This window comes from Sturnus vulgaris, chromosome 4 (genome assembly GCF_052056855.1).
Source record: "Sturnus vulgaris isolate bStuVul1 chromosome 4, bStuVul1.hap1, whole genome shotgun sequence".
NCBI lineage: Eukaryota > Metazoa > Chordata > Aves > Passeriformes > Sturnidae > Sturnus > Sturnus vulgaris.
Window position 1 is genome coordinate 41,141,181 of NC_142246.1, and position 17,942 is coordinate 41,159,122.

The 17,942-nt window shown below is 38.6% G+C and overlaps 1 protein-coding gene across 8 annotated transcripts in view; it reads right to left on the minus strand.

The window, feature by feature from the left end:
• The window catches only part of TMEM144 (transmembrane protein 144), a 31,549-nt gene extending 16,878 nt beyond the window's left edge, over positions 1-14,671 (minus strand). Inside the window, exons 1-13 of one of the 8 annotated variants that reach the window (XM_088163660.1) lie at positions 14,590-14,671; positions 12,599-12,683; positions 12,232-12,317; positions 10,904-11,100; positions 9,612-9,734; positions 9,155-9,254; positions 8,472-8,552; positions 6,471-6,552; positions 5,700-5,773; positions 4,695-4,813; positions 3,262-3,393; positions 2,681-2,778; positions 650-703 (exon numbers count right to left, since the gene is read on the minus strand). In XM_088163660.1, coding sequence (XP_088019786.1) covers positions 650-703; positions 2,681-2,778; positions 3,262-3,393; positions 4,695-4,813; positions 5,700-5,773; positions 6,471-6,552; positions 8,472-8,552; positions 9,155-9,254; positions 9,612-9,734; positions 10,904-11,042 — 1,002 coding nt within the window. In that variant the 5' untranslated portion in view covers positions 11,043-11,100; positions 12,232-12,317; positions 12,599-12,683; positions 14,590-14,671. Of the gene's footprint in view, positions 1-649; positions 704-2,680; positions 2,779-3,261; positions 3,394-4,694; positions 4,814-5,699; positions 5,774-6,470; positions 6,553-8,471; positions 8,553-9,154; positions 9,255-9,611; positions 9,735-10,903; positions 11,101-12,231; positions 14,336-14,589 lie in introns of those variants that run through there. The other 7 variants (XM_088163661.1, XM_088163658.1, XM_088163664.1 and 4 more) reach the window with 7 other exon arrangements.
• Positions 14,672-17,942: the final 3,271 nt, after the last annotated feature.

Here is a 17,942-nt window from a genome sequence, read left to right on the forward strand (position 1 = left end):
AACAGTCACCAAAAATACTATGAAAGACCATCTCCAATAGCAAGTTATGTACCTATGGATCCTAGAATGATTGGCAAAAAGAACCTGGTATTACACTGCTAGCATTCAGTGCTTAAAATTCCACTAGAAAACTAACTTCTGTGCTATATGTAAAAATACAGTAAATGAGCTTGTTGCAGACAATCACTGCTGTATTAATTTAGGATCTTTATATTACATTGTCATTACAAAGGTCAATTAACCTGTTGCATTTTTACATCCTTTGTTGAACCTGACCCTAAAAATGTAATCTACTTGCTGACATGTTATTGGAACAACAGCTCATTCCCCTACCCCACTAAAGGAACTGGCTCCAATGAAAACTGTCTTCAGGCAGTGCCTGGCATCCTGCCTCTTGCCTGTGCTACAGTCTTCATTTACATCCACTGCTCTTCATACAGATATGGAACTAAAATCTTCATTCCCGTAAAAATTGTTCATAGTTCTTCAGGTTTCTTGGAAAACTTAATATTGCATGCTAACACTTTCAGTTTCATAATGAAATACTTGCAAGGAGGTGAAATCTGAGATATAGCTGTATACCAAGTCATGCTGTTTCTAGAGCTAGAGGCAAACAAGAGATATTAGGTAAGAGACCTGATTACATTACCTTGATTTCCTTAAATACAAGGACTCCCCACATTGAAGCAACAAGGCCAGGACCCTAAAGAATAAGACTAATTTGTACATTACAGCATTTCATTAAAATTTGCTCCTTCTCATTACTGCCCCCAGAGTGGTTGAATTTTGTCTGGATAACTCATTTAGCTCTTTCCATTCTGTATAAATGAAGCACTCATGCAAAAGCATAAATATCACTGAAATATTACTAAGTAAGATAAACTAAAATCTTCAGGAAGGGCTAAGGAGTCAAGAAACTGCTTTTTTTTTTTTTTTTTTTTGCAGTAGGCACAACTTCTTTCTAAATTACGCGGCAGAGCCGGTCCAGCTGTTACATGTTTTGTCAGTAGACTCCAAATAACATGTCTCACTTTATTCCAAATTAGAATCCACAATGTTTCCTAACATTTCCTTTATTAGCATGACTAACTATTGGACAAAATTTTATTTTATCACTCAGTATGATATCAAGAAACTGATACATAGATGTATTTCCTGTATAGCTGGAATCTGGACAAAACACAAAGTCAGCCAGGGAGACAGATCAGGGAAACTCCTGATTTTCCATGGTGCTGTTGTAAAGGTTTCCTGACTAACAGCAAACAGTGATACACAACAGCAACTTCCAGGCACTCTTGGTAACACAGTTTTTCCCCTGAGTAAGAAATGATTTGAATTTTCATCTCTGATGAGAAAGTATCTGAATATGAATCAAAAACTGGCTCTGTTAATGCTTCCCACTAGAGCTGTTCTGATAAACACTTGACAGATGTTTGGCCAGTGATGTTCCTCTCTTCATCCTCAATGCAGCTGATGGGACACAGACATAGACAGCAAAAAGTGTCTCATGCTGAATATATGTGTGGGTGCTGTTTCCTAGTCACATTGACAACTATTATTTGAGGGGCTATTTCACTTTCTAGATAATGTGTGTTGTGAGAGGAATGCACTTTAAAAAATGGAACAAAGTGTTAAAGGGATGTGATGAATACCTCCCTAAAAATTTTCTCCAGGGTGAAATAAAGCAGCAGTTCTGAACCTATGGTCCAGATAGGGAGTTTCTCATTAGTGCTGTCCCTACATTTTTAATTTTGTGATTTTACATCCCTGCCCTTTAGGCATACTGATAACTAAATTACTAAAGCTGCTTTCCATTAATCCTTCAATTTCTAATTAGAATGATCCCAAGTTTTTTTTTATTGCATACTGCAGAGTATATTTTGACTTACTGCATCTTGAGGCAAAGCTTAATTCCTATTAAAGGTTTTTTCATAAGTTTGCTTCCAAAATACAGCTGTTAAGCAAAACTTTGGTCCTAATATTTATTAACTCTCATTTGCCACCTTTGCGTCACCAACTAGTGCAGTGTCAAGAGAGTAAATGCAAAGTTTACTTTTACCTAGTAATTGGAATTTATGCTTTAAAGGTACATCATAAACAGGAATAGAACAGAGACAGAACGAGCCAACCTATTTTCCACACATTTGCATAAGAACATTATTTTCAGTAGTACATAATCTGTTCTATTTGTTCAAGAACTGTAAAAAGAAAAAATGCCTGACTTAATCAAGCAAAATGAGTACTAAGGGATAAAATTCACAAATTCAGAAACATCCAGACCAAAATGTACTTCCTGGGATGAGAGCATAAAATAACTCTTCTTTTATTCACTTCAATTAAATAGTTATATATATATATACACATACACATATACACACACACACACATATACATGATATAATTCTTGTTTACAAAGATTTGGCTTTTACATAATCTGAAGACTCACACTCTCAATTCTTCTGGTTTTTCTTATGCTAGACATTGACCAAGATGGTGCTTAGCACATTCATTCACATTCCTAAAAATCCAGACTAGTGCAGACAAGCACAGGAAGCACTGTATACTTTCGACTAAAAATGCTCTAGACCCATCATAATTTCAACTCAGTTCCAAAAACAGAGGGATAAAAAACCCATTCATTTTTAATTCTAGTTAGAGATTTTATTTTTTATATACTTACCGCAGTAATTATTGGAAAGCTGACGACAGCACTGAGATAGTGATTGGCCAGGAACCAGCAGCAATTGGCTATTGCCCAAAGCACACCAGAAACAAACCCTAGAAAAATAAATCCCAATCAAAAACATGTATAGCAAGGTGTAGGCAGCAGTTTGTGCAAGTTTTATACTTATAGCATAATACAGCAATTGTATATACGTATCTTAGTATGTTAACTACTTTAACAAGCTGGCTCTGGCAAACTAAACCAAAGCTCAAAGGATAAAAATCAGCTACTCCAACTGAAGTAGCAAATTAATTAAAGATCATTATTTTCTGGGCAATGTGCTCTCCACTCCGGCAAAGAGTTTTTGAAAATCTGCAGTGTCACTTTGTTCTAGTTTCAGATTAGAACAAAAGTTATCACTGTCTCCTAACCATAATTAATGAACCTAATAGAAGTGCTCTTTCAAAAGAAACAAGAAGTCAAATGAAGATACTTGAAAGGTGAACCACAATTCTAACACACAACTTGAACTAATCATTGCAAAATGGTCATAAAAAATAGCTGAAATGAATTGCTAATTTAAGAACCAGTCATACCTGGCAATATGGCTTGGGGATAAAGACAAGGTTTATTTTTCTTGACTGCACAGTAGATCAAAAAGTAGATTGTACTTGTAAGAAATATTCCACTGAAGTGTGCAAAAACATAATCTAAATCTGAAAGAGAAACTACAAAATGTTAGTCAAAACACCAATTATTAATTAAAATAAAGTATTTTCACTCATAACATTCATATAGACAGAAATGCCTAAAGGTGCTACGCCTAAGAATTCAAATTCAAATCTCGTTATGCTGAATGTAGCTGCCAGTCTAACTGTGCATGCTCACAATCAATGACACCTATTAAAGACGAACTAAATGCCGTGTTGACTTATAATAGGCTTCTAAGCATTTCTGTAAGGTGTTATTTTCAGAACTCTATTACATATTCCTGAATTAATTTAATAAAACCTTGAGAAAATCCTCAGGTGAGGCAACAAAACTGGGGTGGGTATTTTACATAATTGTAGATGGTCAAGTGAGGTTGTAATTATGTTCTGGCATTCTTGCATCCTTGTTTTGTTCTGCACATTTAAGGGCAGGACAACTGCACAGACTATGTAAGCTAAATATAGATCAGTTTTGTCCTTTTCAAATCTTGAAGGATGTATCACAATTTTGATCACTATAATTTTTAATTAATAATTATAATTATGAACAACAAAGAATTCTTTATGGATTTTGCATGTGCTAAGAGAGTATTTCCAGCATGGTTAAGCAGAAGCATGTAGCAAGGTGATCCTTGTCCCTGTGGAGCTGTAAATGCTCCACAGGAAAGGCAGCTATGGTAATGACAACATCTGTTTTGCCTGGCTGGGGAATATATACATTGCAGTATTCATGAGAAATTGTATATGATAATGGCAACATTATGTGTTCTCAGCAGTACTTTGCTCTTAAGGTATAATGCTGCAGGCATTACCTGATAGAGTATAACCTGAATCTCAAGGAAAATATTTCTGGGGGAATGTTGTTTGAAAATGTCAGTTAGGCTTATGTTAAACAGTTTCAATTTAAAAAACAACATGGTTTTAATTACCTATGTTGTTACATATCTGCTCTCCTCATCAGTTATGATCAATTTTCTCTTCCTTTATTGCTGTTGGCAATTGGCAAGCTTATGCCCTTGTTTAACTCATTCTCCACTCATGAAAACTCTATTTTGAGAATGCTAGTATTTAATGCCTTCAGAAACATACCTGTGAATTAAGTATGGTAGTCTTTGGGCTGTTTCTCAATGTTTTTTATGGTGTAATTCAACATTGAGAAAAAGGGAGTGCTAGGGCTATGATTATGACAACATCTAAAGTAATGCAGAACTGATAAAATTGTCATGGTATATTTTCAGGCATACCAAGAATTTCACCCTATGCCTTCAAAAAAGCAGAACAATGATGAAATGAAGTAGAAGTGATCTATTAGCCCTTACCAAACTGACTTGCTCCTGTGTATACAGTTCCATTTCTTCTTCCATGGTCCTTGATGTAAAGTACTGGTACGAAACTGGAACCGTAGAGTATTCCAGCTACTACGGCCAGGCCACAGCCTCTTTATAAAGAATAAAAATTGGAGAAAACAACCTTGCATGAGTTAAGGAAGTAGACAACACATGTAAGCCCAAAACTGCAGGTAAAAACTGTGCATCATATAAAAATTGCTAGCTATAAAAATAATACATTGTAGCACATTTTTATTTTCTAGTAGAGAAATGGTTCACCTAGTTTTCCTCTACTTTGTAGCCAAGTAACACAGACAATTCCTGCTGCAAAAGCCAGCAATCTAGATTAATGACAATAACTAGGATTTCCTAAAAGCAGAGCTAGGGGACAACAAACAAAAATTAAATTTAAAATGCTCCCACCCTCACCTTTGTTGTTGCAATCTATATATTCTTTATAACTTCCCAGGTTCATTGCCTCTTCATTCCCCTTCTCCATCTCCAGATTGCTGTGCTCTTGGCAGTCTCCACTCCCCACACTGGCTTCTCGATAGCTTGCTTCCACTTTGGAGCATTTTTACTGTCTCCTTACCATACTGCTATGCCTTTTCCAGCTGTATTCGCTTGGAAAACACACCTGGAAGCATGTCATTAGCAAAGGTTTTTTCTATGCTGGATTGGTAATCAACTGGGTGCTAAAACCCAGCTCTGTAATTACTGAGTTCATACTTACCTTGCCAAATGATACCTTTCACAGTACTACCTAATACTTAATTGGTAGGGTTAGACACACTCGACAGTGCCAATGGAATAATATAAATAGTTGTGCAACTATTCATATATAGATTTGCACCCTACATTAGTATGTAAAAAACCTGTTATTTATTAGTGTGTGACTTTGCTAGGAAACCACAGGACATAAATTTTGCTCTTACACTGTGTTTACTTTCTCTGGCTACTCTCTATGCACCAGCAAAAGAACTGTTAGCAACTTACATGAGTCTCCGTTTTGCTGGAGAAAGTTTGTTCACCCATGAGTCCTCAGTGGTATCTTCAGAAACATTAATAGACTGCAAAAACCAAGAGTTTTCATGCAAATTTAATTTAGTCTGACTTCTTAAAATGTGCAAGTTCTTAAAGCATCTTATGTGATTCAGTCTGGTAGACTGGAACCTCTAGTGAGCACTGAGCACAGCTAGAAAACTCTCAGGGCTCTTTGTTCAGGTGGCCACTGAGCACCGACCTCTAACACTAAGGTAGAACTGTAGGAGGAGCCTGTGGTTCTCTGGCTCTCCTGGCATACTTTGTGCTCCCTAAGGAGTGACAGCCAATCTGGTACACCCCTCACTGGCCTCCAGCCTGTGCCACAGCTGATGATGACAGTCACCTGGCTCTGCAACCAGGCAAAAACCTGGCCTTTCACCTAAGCACCCTCACAGCTTCACAGCTAACATTTAATTGAAATTGCTTCCTCTTTCTCATATAAGAAAGTAATACACTTTTATATAAATCTCCATCATAAAGAAGGACTTTCTAAGCCATCTAAAGCTGACAAACAAGAAAGAACACTTGAGAATACCTCTTCTGTTGCTAATCTTCAAAATGATATCAAAGATCCACATATTAAGACACATTCAGCACATATCTATGTTGTTTTATGTAGACTACCATAAATCTTAGCAAACCTGACTAACAAACACATTTTTTGTTTTAAAATGGATATTACATATTTTCACTGCTGTAAAATAACAACTGTAGAGTACTTACACTTTCTCTTAGTAAAGGTGTGCTTTCTAATGAAGCTGAAGAACTCTGGACTTCAGTTTTTATAAAAAGAAATATAACAGCACTCAGAAGAGAAAAATACACCAATAAATACCATGTCAGATCATAAAGACATAACATTTAGTGTCCAGAGACAAAAGTTTTATTTTGAGGCATATTCCTTTGTTTTCATTATTACCCTAGAGTCACTGCAGTATATTTAAAAATGCATTTGCCTTAAAGTCATAACTTACTATGATTATGTATATATGAAAGATAGAAATGTAATAATTTTAAGTTATTAATTTAACTTAGCTGACAACCTAAGTGAAAGTAAATAAATCAGTTTTTTAATCACTTTATAGATCTTTCTTCTTATGTATGTGATTGAAACATCTTCTTTTAACAGTGTCTAGTTACAACCACATTAACAACAGATGCTTCAGCTAACAGTGCCCTTTTGTACCAAACCACACATAAATGGAACACATACTTGAAAATTCTATATGGAACAGCTTAAACCTGCACAGAATGGCCTTTATACTCATGGAATAATGTTAATTTTTAGTCTTCCATCATACGTGAGGGAAGGAATACTGATGCTACAGGGCCTTGTGAGCATGCAGAAGGAAAAGGGATATTGCTCAGTGCTGCATTAAGTGAATAAAATGGAGAAGAAAGGGTAATATTACTACTCTTAACCCCACCTCCAGGAGATCAGCTAAATACATGCAATCAGAATTGGAAAGATCTGATTTTTACTTTTATGGAAAACATTTTAATGATCTAGGAGTTTCTTTTCCTAGCTGTGAAAAGAACGTTTCCATTTGAAGAAGGACTCATCTCTTACTGACAGAGTAAACATAGGTATAAAAGGATGTCAGTTTCCTCCAGAGGAAGCATACAGATTCCACACAGGAGGCTAAAATGAAAAGCCTGCTTCTGAGCTCCAGAGCAACATACACAGGCTTTGTGCAGTTTGCCAGGAAAACATGTTTGCTCACAATCTCCCTCCCTGTTGGTCACTCCTCCATGGTATCTTAGAAACAGGAAGCAGGTGGTGAGCTGCACGAATTAATCAGGCAGGAATAGCAGTACTGCAACTATTTTCTCAGTACCTCCCAAAATCATGTGCCACATGTAACTGGAATGGATACAAAGCTGCAGACTCTTAGCAGAGAATAAAAGTGGAAGCAAAAATCATGACTCTAAGGCAGAAGCTCTCTCCCACCACTCAGAAATGGCTTATCTCCATGCTCTTAATACCCTCCTTTTCTGAAAGGCTTTATGTTCATGTTCTGTCAGCATGCTTACAGTAAGCTGTTAGGATTTAGGACCATCTTCCCAGCCACCCAGCTGGAAAGCAAGAACCCTGCTAAATAACAAAGATCCTCTTTCCTCTGTGTTTGGACCAAAATGTATGCATTCATACAAAGGGCAAACACGCAAAAAGAAAGCATAAAGTCCTTCCAAATATCTTGAAGGAAGACACTGCGTAGGATTTGGAAGTGTGGCTTAAAACTCACATGACACAGAGCTATTACAGACAGGAAAACACACGAAGCCTCTGGCCTTTGATGGACCCCAAAGTACTAGGGAAGGGGTTCTGTGGCACATTCTGTTGTGAGGAGATTAAGATTTGTACCCCTGAGTGAAATGAGATCAGAAATTGGAGGTTTTCTCAACAAGATTCTTTTAGTCAGTCCTCTGACAGGAATTGGGGAAAGTGAACCATTAGAATAGCATCTCTGCTTTGACTTGAACATGTCTACCAGAATAAAAATATATTTCTGTGTTTGTGGATAACCCTTTCACCCCTGTACTGGATAACATGTCTATTTATACATGAACATTGACCAGCTAGTTATGGACAGCTCATCAATTTGGAAGTAAATTGATTTGCTAAAAATTCTTCATTATAATTGTTCTCTTGTTAAATCATCATGGTGGTTATTAAATATATATTTTACATAAGATATATTCATTATAAGACTCAATTTCTACCTTATAAGCGAAAGTCCAGCCCCAATATAATTTAAGATTGGTCTTGATACCTCTTCTGGGTCAATTCCAAACCAACCAAACCTGGAATATTTAACCAGTTTCACTTAAATGACTTTGTACAAATAGTTAAATTGTAACCTAGCCTTTGAAGTCTTGACTCATGTAAATAATTCTGCTTAAGTATATATTTTCAGTATTAGATCAGTGCTCCAGTTGGCTTGCAAAAAGTTATTTCTACTTTACAAAAACAACATTTAATTTAACATGCATTTTTAAAAATATGTATATTTAAAAACAGAAGTTAAATTATTTTATTGGATTAGACTGTAGAAGAAAAAAATACAAATACATACTCATTTTACATTAAGAAACACATTATTTATCGACTCAATAACATCACTGGGCATTTTATTTCTATTAATACAGAGGAAATACAGAAAACGAAAACAGATAACCTGAGTACTTTCCACTGATGAGGAAAAAGTTTTAATACATAGGATAAATACTCTTTAATGGTAGACTTGGCAGTGTTATGTTAATGGCTGGAGTTGATGATGTTAAAGGTTTTTTCCAGCCTGACTCTGATTCTACAGGTGAGTTTTCACTGCCGTTATTAATGAAGACTTGGAAACATTAATTATGTTATTAATTAATTAATGACTTAAGATTTAAAACATGCCTACCTTGAACTTGCCCAACCTGTCAGCAAATTAAAAGAAGCCCATATCAAAAGACCAAGAGCTAAGCCAATAGTTTTAACAATAGGAACAACTGTAACATTGCCTGAAATACAAAAACCAAAATGGAAATCAGTTAAAAAACAGAATGCCATCTTGTATATGTTTGCTTTAGGTTCTGTGCCTGGTTGGAATGCAAAGAAATTTAGGAAGCTACAAGGTAGTAAGAAACAGTGTTTTCAAAAAATAAATACACTGAACACAGATTTTTCCTCCATATAATTTTAAACATTATTTTTGGTGTGAATTTGCCTCTTACAGAAAAAGCATAATAAAACAGTATAAGGTAAGTATAAGGATACAGTTCCATTATGAGTGAGGCTTTAAAGAACTGAGTAACTATAAAATAACTACTATCTCATATATGGAAAAGTTTAAAAAATTTCAATCTCTTTATCCTCACCTGTAGCCCACACAAAACCTCCAACCATAGCCAGAGGCCAAAACCGGGGGCAATTCTGGATCAAATTGACCACCAAAGAAACTATCCATATGGAGGCACAGAGAATCCACTGGAAGAACATGCCTGTGGAAAAATCAAATGCACACAATAGGGTATTTGTAGAATACTGTATGTGTGAATCTCTTAACAGAATTGATACAATAGTAGAGAAAAAAATCAAAAAGGTGGCCACCACCTTTGTGAATGTCAGGGAACCCTGTTACAATTTACTCAAGGGATGTATTTTTAGGGTGGGTTATAATTTGGTTAATCTTTTCCTTATCAAGCATTCTTCCTACAGAGCTGCAAAAGACACTTTGCTAGACAAAGTTTGCACAAGCCCTGATTCTTAAACACATGAAAATTTTGGTGGATTTCTGACAAAGATGATAATCAGTTGCTGCAAACTTCTCCCACCACCCCAGTAGCTGCTAGCACAGACTGCACAGGATGAAACTTTTTCAAAGCTCAAGCTTTTCCAGTAATCCCGGACACTGAGGATGGTCAGTGACAGATCTCTTCTACCTCCGTAGATTTTTGATGGATCGACTAGGCAAACCAGTCAACTTTATGCTAGCTGTGCTAAGACTTTCCCTTCAAAGTCCAAGCTTGTCTTGTTAGGGTCATATTTGGCATGAAGAGCAGAGGCTATATCCAACCTGCAATGCAGGTACTATATTGCAATAACATAATGGCAGATTTATTAATCTACAGATCTGGTAATTGGTTATGCTTCATATTAACATGAAAATTTAACACCAACCTAGTAAAGTGACAATATTCCAAGTAGAAAATAGGAATGATTGTTTCCGCTTACCAAGCCACCAAATAAAAACTACTAAAATTCCAGTTTTCGTTTTTATGTTAGGTGCACAATTGAAAGGCAATGCTTCAATTGAAAGGCAATGCTTCAAAGTCCAACAGCTCTTACCTTATTTATAAATAACACCATATGCATCCAAGAATCCCCACAAAAGTATTACCAAAGTACATTTCACTTTCCATTGTGAAACTCTCGTGAAATGTACATTATCACTGTCAAAGTGCACAACTTATAAAAAGGCTCTTCTAAAGATATGCCACACCCTGAAGCAGTATTATTGCTTTATACCCTAACAACGGAAGGCAAAATTAAACGCACTCTCTGGATTAAGGCTGTGATGATGGCCTTGATACTCTAGTAATTTGCTGGTAAAGTATTATTCCTTTTGGCAAAAATAGCAAACCAAAGAAAAGAATACAATTCAGTTTACCATCACCAGTATCAAATTTCTTGACAGGCACAAAGTTTGTCCCAAATAGAAGGACAGCTACTGTGGAAGAGGTAAAGCCAATAGCTAGATCTGTTCCATTGCTGATGTTAGCAGCACTGTAAGCTTTCCCGATATTCATCTTTGTACTGAAGGTGCTTCTTTTTGTGGAGTTGTTTTGCTGTAGATCCTGACAGAATCTGGAATCAAAGAGTGGAATTAAGTATGTAGACTATTGATTAATACCAACCTTGTTTAGAAATTTGAAACTTAAAGGACCATACATACGAATCTCTCAAAGCTGAAATGAACTGCAAAGAGGTTCATGTAGAAAAGGTTCATGTAGAACCCCATGAAAACTTGCCATAAAACATGAATAAAGTGACTTAAGAACAGATAAACAAAAAAACCCCAATATTGTATGTTTTATCTGAAGACACAAAAAATGAATGCAAAGGTACACTCAAAGGTTATGAGGACTTAAATCTGTGAGGGTTATGGGAAGCACTGACACTTTAGTGAGATGCGATCAGAATATTCCTTATTCCTGTAGCCAAAGTGGGGGGGGGTGGGTCACACTGAGGTGTGTGAAAAAATGGGGTTAGACAAGATCTTAACTGGCAGAAGCAGTTATAGCAGACCCATTGTCAAGAAGTCAGAAACAGGTGCAGAGATTCTATAGATGCCACAGTGAGACTAGTATGGAATCATAAGGTAACCACAGGCATTGCTCTAGCTGATACTGAATATGAATGAAGGTCCATTTTACTGTGGGGAGTAATGGGAGAAGCTGCCTCAAAAATTTCTTTGTTCATTCCACATACTGATAATAAGAAAGCCAAAGGTTGTTTTAATCCCAGAATACCTCTGACTTCTTTTAAAGTGGCAAAGTCATCTTGAGGTTACCCTCAACAGATGCACTACACATATACTTTTGATATGGAGTATAACTTTGACAGAAATTGTGTCTTTGAGGACAATCAAAACAACGTGAACGTTGTGTACATAACCTTAATGCAACACAAAAAAGACTACACATAAGAAAAGCATTTGGAAATGTAACTTCAAATGGCAATAGGACACTTAATATGCTGTGCAGCAATACACATGAAATTGTCTGATCAAAGTAATGCTTTTTACACTGAATCAAAAACCATCCCAGTGCAGTTTGCCTTTCCCCATGGTAGGTGGACTAGCTACTGCCTGGAGAAAAAAAGCTGAAATAGGATAGTGGAAATTTTGCCCAGTCTTGTAAAAGGTCTTGTAACTATACTCTCTGCGCAAGAACTGAGTTGCTGAATATTCTTTCATCTTATTTTACATAGTCTTACCTTCTCCACAGTCCTTAGGGCACTGAGAACTGTATCTGCTGAGGTTATGCTTTTATCCACAATTTCAGCAGGGCCATCAGTGATTGCTGAAATTATTCACATTAGCAGATGAAAAGTTTGATTCCACAACTAACATAGCAATTTAATCTCTAGAATTCTTCCCCTTGAAAGATGTCAATGTCTTTTAAACTTGAGTACTTAAGAGAAATGGTGATGACATTTAAAAGACACATCACTAAAATGGCACAGCTGTTTCCATTAATATTATCTTTTTTTTTCCCTCACTCTTCATCTTTCCTACATATAGGATAAGCTTCTCCAAGAACTCTCCACTGTATTTAAGACTCTTCTACAAAGTATGTCTCACCCAGGACCTGTAGACACTGGGCAGAGCAAATAATAATGCTACGACTTCTTCCAAGACTTGACTTCACAGGATACACTGTGACATGCTGTGAACAGATAAATAAATAGATTAATACACATAAAGACTGACATCAGCTTTCTTCATTCCATCAAACTTTACTCACTGAGTAAATACATTTAATTCATCTAGTGGACAAGTAAGGCACAAGAGTTGGGTTTTGCCCAGGAGACCTTCATGCTGTTAAGGATGTAGAAATAAAACCGATTACACTGCAGCTCTGTGAATGCAGAAATCACCACTTTTGCCTTCAAATTTCAAAGGCTGTTAGTATCTTACCTGCATAATGACTTATTTATTTAAAGTGGTTTATCAGTCTTTTTAGTTTTGCACAGAGAAATATTACTTCAAAAATATTTCAATTTTGTATCTCTTAAGAGAACTGTGCTGCAGGGCAATATATTTTTCTGCTTGTTTCCTATCTTCCAAAAATCCCTATATTGTGCACAATGAAGACTTTTGCACAATTGGAGAACCAGAATCATCACCCCAAACACGGAGAGGAAACACAACTTCCACTTAACTAAGAGTATGCTTGATTCACACTGCTTAGAACTCTGTAACTTTCCAAAACTTGGGACACTTTGTTCCAAATTTGGCTAAATTTCGCACCCAGCTTTCAACTGAATTTTAAATTCTTCAAGAGAAAGCTTAATCAGGCAGGGCCTGAAGTAACCTGATCTAACTTTGATGGCAGCACTACTTTAAGCAGGGAATTGAACCAATGACCTCCAGAGATCCCTTCCAATCTAATAATTCTAACATTGTATGATCAAATGTCAGGAGCAAACAATTGCCACACAGCATTAGTTGACTGTATTTTTTCTACATACTTTCCATATCAGAAAGCTTCTGCGAGTTCACTAAAAGCCTCTCCTCTTCAATCCTATGTTATTGCCAGATGGACTTGCATATGTGCCTCCAAAGACTTAAGAGGTAATGCCAAACCAGAACAAATGCCAAATGCTGAAGCTGCTACCCCTTTTTTGAGTTTCTGAAACTCAAGCAAAGGCAACTGCAATTGATACTGTTATTGAAGGCTTTTTTCCCCCTAAGTTGCCCTAAGCGAAAGGCACTTCAGGATTCTCAGCAGCAGAAAAAAAAAAACATTTTTGCTGTTGGACGTTGGAATATTGCTGACATGCATTGCTTTTTTCCTACTAAGTTCACTGGTTCACCCCACTGGAGTGTTGTGCTCTGCATCTCCACACTTGCCTCAGAAATATGACACCCACAACAAATCACGATGCCCGCTTATTGCAACAGCAACACATTGATCTCTGCAGACAGGGACAAAATCAAGAGGCCCTGTCTTTGAGAGCTTTCACATCAATGGTGATCCAAATTGTTGCTAAGGTTACAAAGAACCTCTTTGCTAATTGAGTGGGTATTTTTAAATGTTGCATGTCACATTGACTATTCATTCGCATATTTCTCCTATTATCTATGTGGATACTTTCACCCTTAACTTAGGACACTCCTATGGGTTCGAGGTGGCTCATATCAAAGTCCCCAAGTGACACCATAACCCTTGACTGGACCCTTGCTCAAGAAACGTATCTTTGCTTTCCTGAGATGATCTCTTTCAAAAGACGTTCTTCAAGCACTGTTTTCACTAAGTGCTACCACGGAACAAGGAAAACGCCCAGCTGAGAGCTCCGCCGGGGCCGCCGTGGCTTCACTGACGCCACCGCCCTGCGCCACCCGACTGCGGCGGGGCAGGCCCGGACAGCGGGCGGGGGACATGGCCCAGCCCTCGGGCCCGACCGCCGCGGCAGGGCGGCGGCTGCTCGGCACCGCACCCCGAGGGGACACCCGAGACCCGCTCCAGCCGCACGCCTTCCTTCCCCCAGCGCCCTGTGCCCGGCTCGGCGCCGCGGAAAGTTTTAGGGCACTCCTCTGCGGGGCGGAAGCTGGAGGGAATGGGCCCATACCGAGAGATTCCGGGGCCCGTCCCTCCGTGCGGCCGCAGCCCCGCCGCCCACGCCCCTCCGCGCTCACTCCCGCCGGGATCCGCGCCTGCGCCCGCACCGCCCCGCGCCTCGGCCCGCCTCCATCCGCCTGCTTCCATCCGCCTGCTTCCCTCCGCCTCTTCCCACTGGCCTCTTCTTCCCCCTTCGGGAGCGGGGGGCGGTGTTCGAGTGCCTTTGTCTCGCTGTCATGGCGGAGGGGGTGTTCCAGGGCGCCGGCTTCCCACCTGGCGGGGAAGAATCACTAAGAGAAAACTTAAATTAATGCACTCGTGTCGTAATAAAAGCACTTTTGGTCTTCCCGGCCGTAAGCGCTCGGATGAGACAGTTCCCTCCCTAGTAGAAGTGCAGCTGTGGCCTCAACGGGCCGGTGCTGTGACCGCAACTGAACAGTCACAGAATCAGTGAGGTTGGAAAAGACCTCTGGAGATCATCGAGTCCAACCTATGAGTCAAGGCTACCATGTCAGGTAGACCATGAGTGCACTAAGTGCCACATCCCGTCTTAAGCACCTCCTTGGAAAGTCCATTCCAGTGTTTAATCACCTGCTGTCACATCCAGTCTTCACCACCTCCAGGGCTGGTGACTCCACCACCTCCCTAGGCAGTATATTGCAATGTTTTCTGTGAGGAAATTCTTCCTAATGTCCAACCTAAACCTCCCCAAGCTGAGCTTGAGGCTGTGTCCACTCATCCTGTTGCTGGCTGCTTGGGAGAAGGGGCCAATCCTCACCTGGCTACCTTCAGGTAGTTTGTAGAGAGCAGTAAGGTCTCCCCTGAGCCTCCTCTTCTCCAGGCTAAATAGCCCCACAGGGGTGTTTAGTCATCACAGGACTTGTATTCCAGAGGAGGCACCCAAGTTTTGGCAGCATTTGCCAAACATGAACACAGGACACACACCAAAACACATACCCAAACACATACCAAACAGGAACACGGACATGGTTCCAAGATGGGGCTGCTCACAGAGGGGGCAGCATGGCCTCCTTGCAGCTCCTCTTTCTCCTGAGGTCTCCGTGGCTGCTGGAGGCTTCCACAGGGCTGAGGGCTGAGGGCTGCAGGCACCTGCAGAGCTGGGCAAGCATTTCAGGGAAGGCAGGGGCATTTCGAGGCCATGCAACAGCTGCTGGCCCTGTGGTGTGCAGCAAGGCAAGGAAACCACCGAGCCCTGTCAGGGCATCCAGGTTTTTATTTTTCTCAAGCACAAAAATTACCACCTGTTGGTCTGGAAGCCTCTGTGTTGATTTTGGCAACCAAAATCAAGTAGGAAAATAAATCTTGTACATGATATCAAGAAGAGATCTTTGCAGATTTCCCTGTAAGGATTTGATCCAGACCAGTCAGAGCACAGACTATTAGTCAGCATGTTTAGTCACGAAGCAAACATTTCTCTCTGTACTCTTGAAGTACAGTTTCCAGATGGCAGCCCAAACTGATCTCCTTACAAACACAGCACGAGCCTTCTAAAGTAATGCTTCATATTTTGCAAATCAAATCTGCATTATCCATAATGAGAGCTTACTTTATTTCTCTGGAGAATAAATTGTCAGTCATATGGATTCAGTAAGGCTAGGAAAGCACTATTTATCAATCATTTTAACATAAATGTCTGTCCATGTGTCATTTAGAGATGAATAGCAGAACGTCTCTATGGAAACAGTATGCCTATAGTGCATCCAAGACAAATAATGTTCCATATCATAATCACAAAGGTTGCCTGCAGAAAAAAGAATTCCAAAGGCAGTGCTAGTGAATGTGTTATGTTATTTTATTGAGAAAAAAAGTGGTAGGAAAAATGTTAACCTTTTACTTTGAAGTGCCTGCACATAGAAAGCAAGAGCACACACATTAAGGAGCATAGTCTGTAACCACATCCTTTCAGGTGTCCAAGGAAAAAGAGAAGTCAAGATGCAGGACCTTGTGACTGGTGGGCATTGGCACACTCCACCTGTCTCTGCAAACTAGACAGAGACCTCCTGCTAGGAGCAGTGCAGGCCACTGGCTGCTTCAGATTCTGCAGCTTGTCCAGCACCAGCAGAAAACCTCTTCAAATGCAGGTGTAGATGGAGGTGAATTTCAAAGTTAAACAAAAAACAAAATAAAAAAGGAAAAAAAAAAGAAAAAATACTTGAATATAGTTAATCCAGCTATTCATTCACATTTAAAAACTGTACCTAGGTCTGTGAAGGACTAGAAAAATACTTATTTAATTCCCCTCTTCCATTCATTGCTATTTCCTATACTAGTTTTTATATTTTTGTATTAGGAAGGTACAATACTGACCATGAAATGCGGGTATATGAAGAAATTACATGAAAAGCTGAATTTAATGGATGCAGATGGCAATATTATAGTTTACAGCAAGGAACAAATACAAAATCTGAGAGATATTACAGGCTAGCTGTAGGTAGCAAAGTGAAATAATGTAGGCCAGAATTTGGTCAGACAACAACTGCTGTCCTGAAAGTTTGTCTTAAATAATTTATGACCACAGAAGAAGTACTGTTTCAGCTTAGTAGTGCCCTTTAGTGCTTTGCTGCAGCTTTTGGTTAGAATGATTCCAGAAAGAAGAATAGTACCCACCTAAACAAAACCCATTTCCTTTGTTTCTTGTGAAACACGATAAAATGTGGGTTTTTTTCCAGACAACTCCATAGTTGCTTCAGTCTTCCTTGTTTTATGGTATCTGCTAGGGTGCTGGAGATGTACACCAGTCACTTCATATTTTGCCTTTTAAAAATCCAAAATTAGAGGCAAACGTGTTAAACTAATAAGATACTGTATTCTATTTAGTTGATTTTCTACCACCTCCGTTCCAAAGATCATACCAGTACCTGAGTTCTCTATCATGAACATGAGAAATAAAGGAAATACTATTGGTGTTATCACATTTAGAAAGCCTCAAAAAAACCCAGCAGTCCACACTGTACATCAATGTGTATACCACATTACGATTTCAAGGCTACAAATGAAATGAGAAGTGAAGAAAAACTCTCTATATTCTTTTTTAACTTCCTCCAGATAATCTTTAAAGAGTGGCAGTAGAAAGATTATGTAGATTACAGAGGATTTCAGAGAAATGTTGTAGCAGAGGAGAGCTGTTAGTAACTGGAATGTACAGTGCTTTGGTGCTGCTTGGTTATAGTATTATAATATATAATATATATAAAATATATATATGTTATAATATTATATAACAGGTGCTGTGTACTTGCAGGAACTGGGTATTTGAAAACAATTCAAGCAACTTGTCTGGAGCTTTTGGAATAAATTCTCTTTGTTTATGTCCCATCAGTCAAATTTGAACTAAAAAGAAAG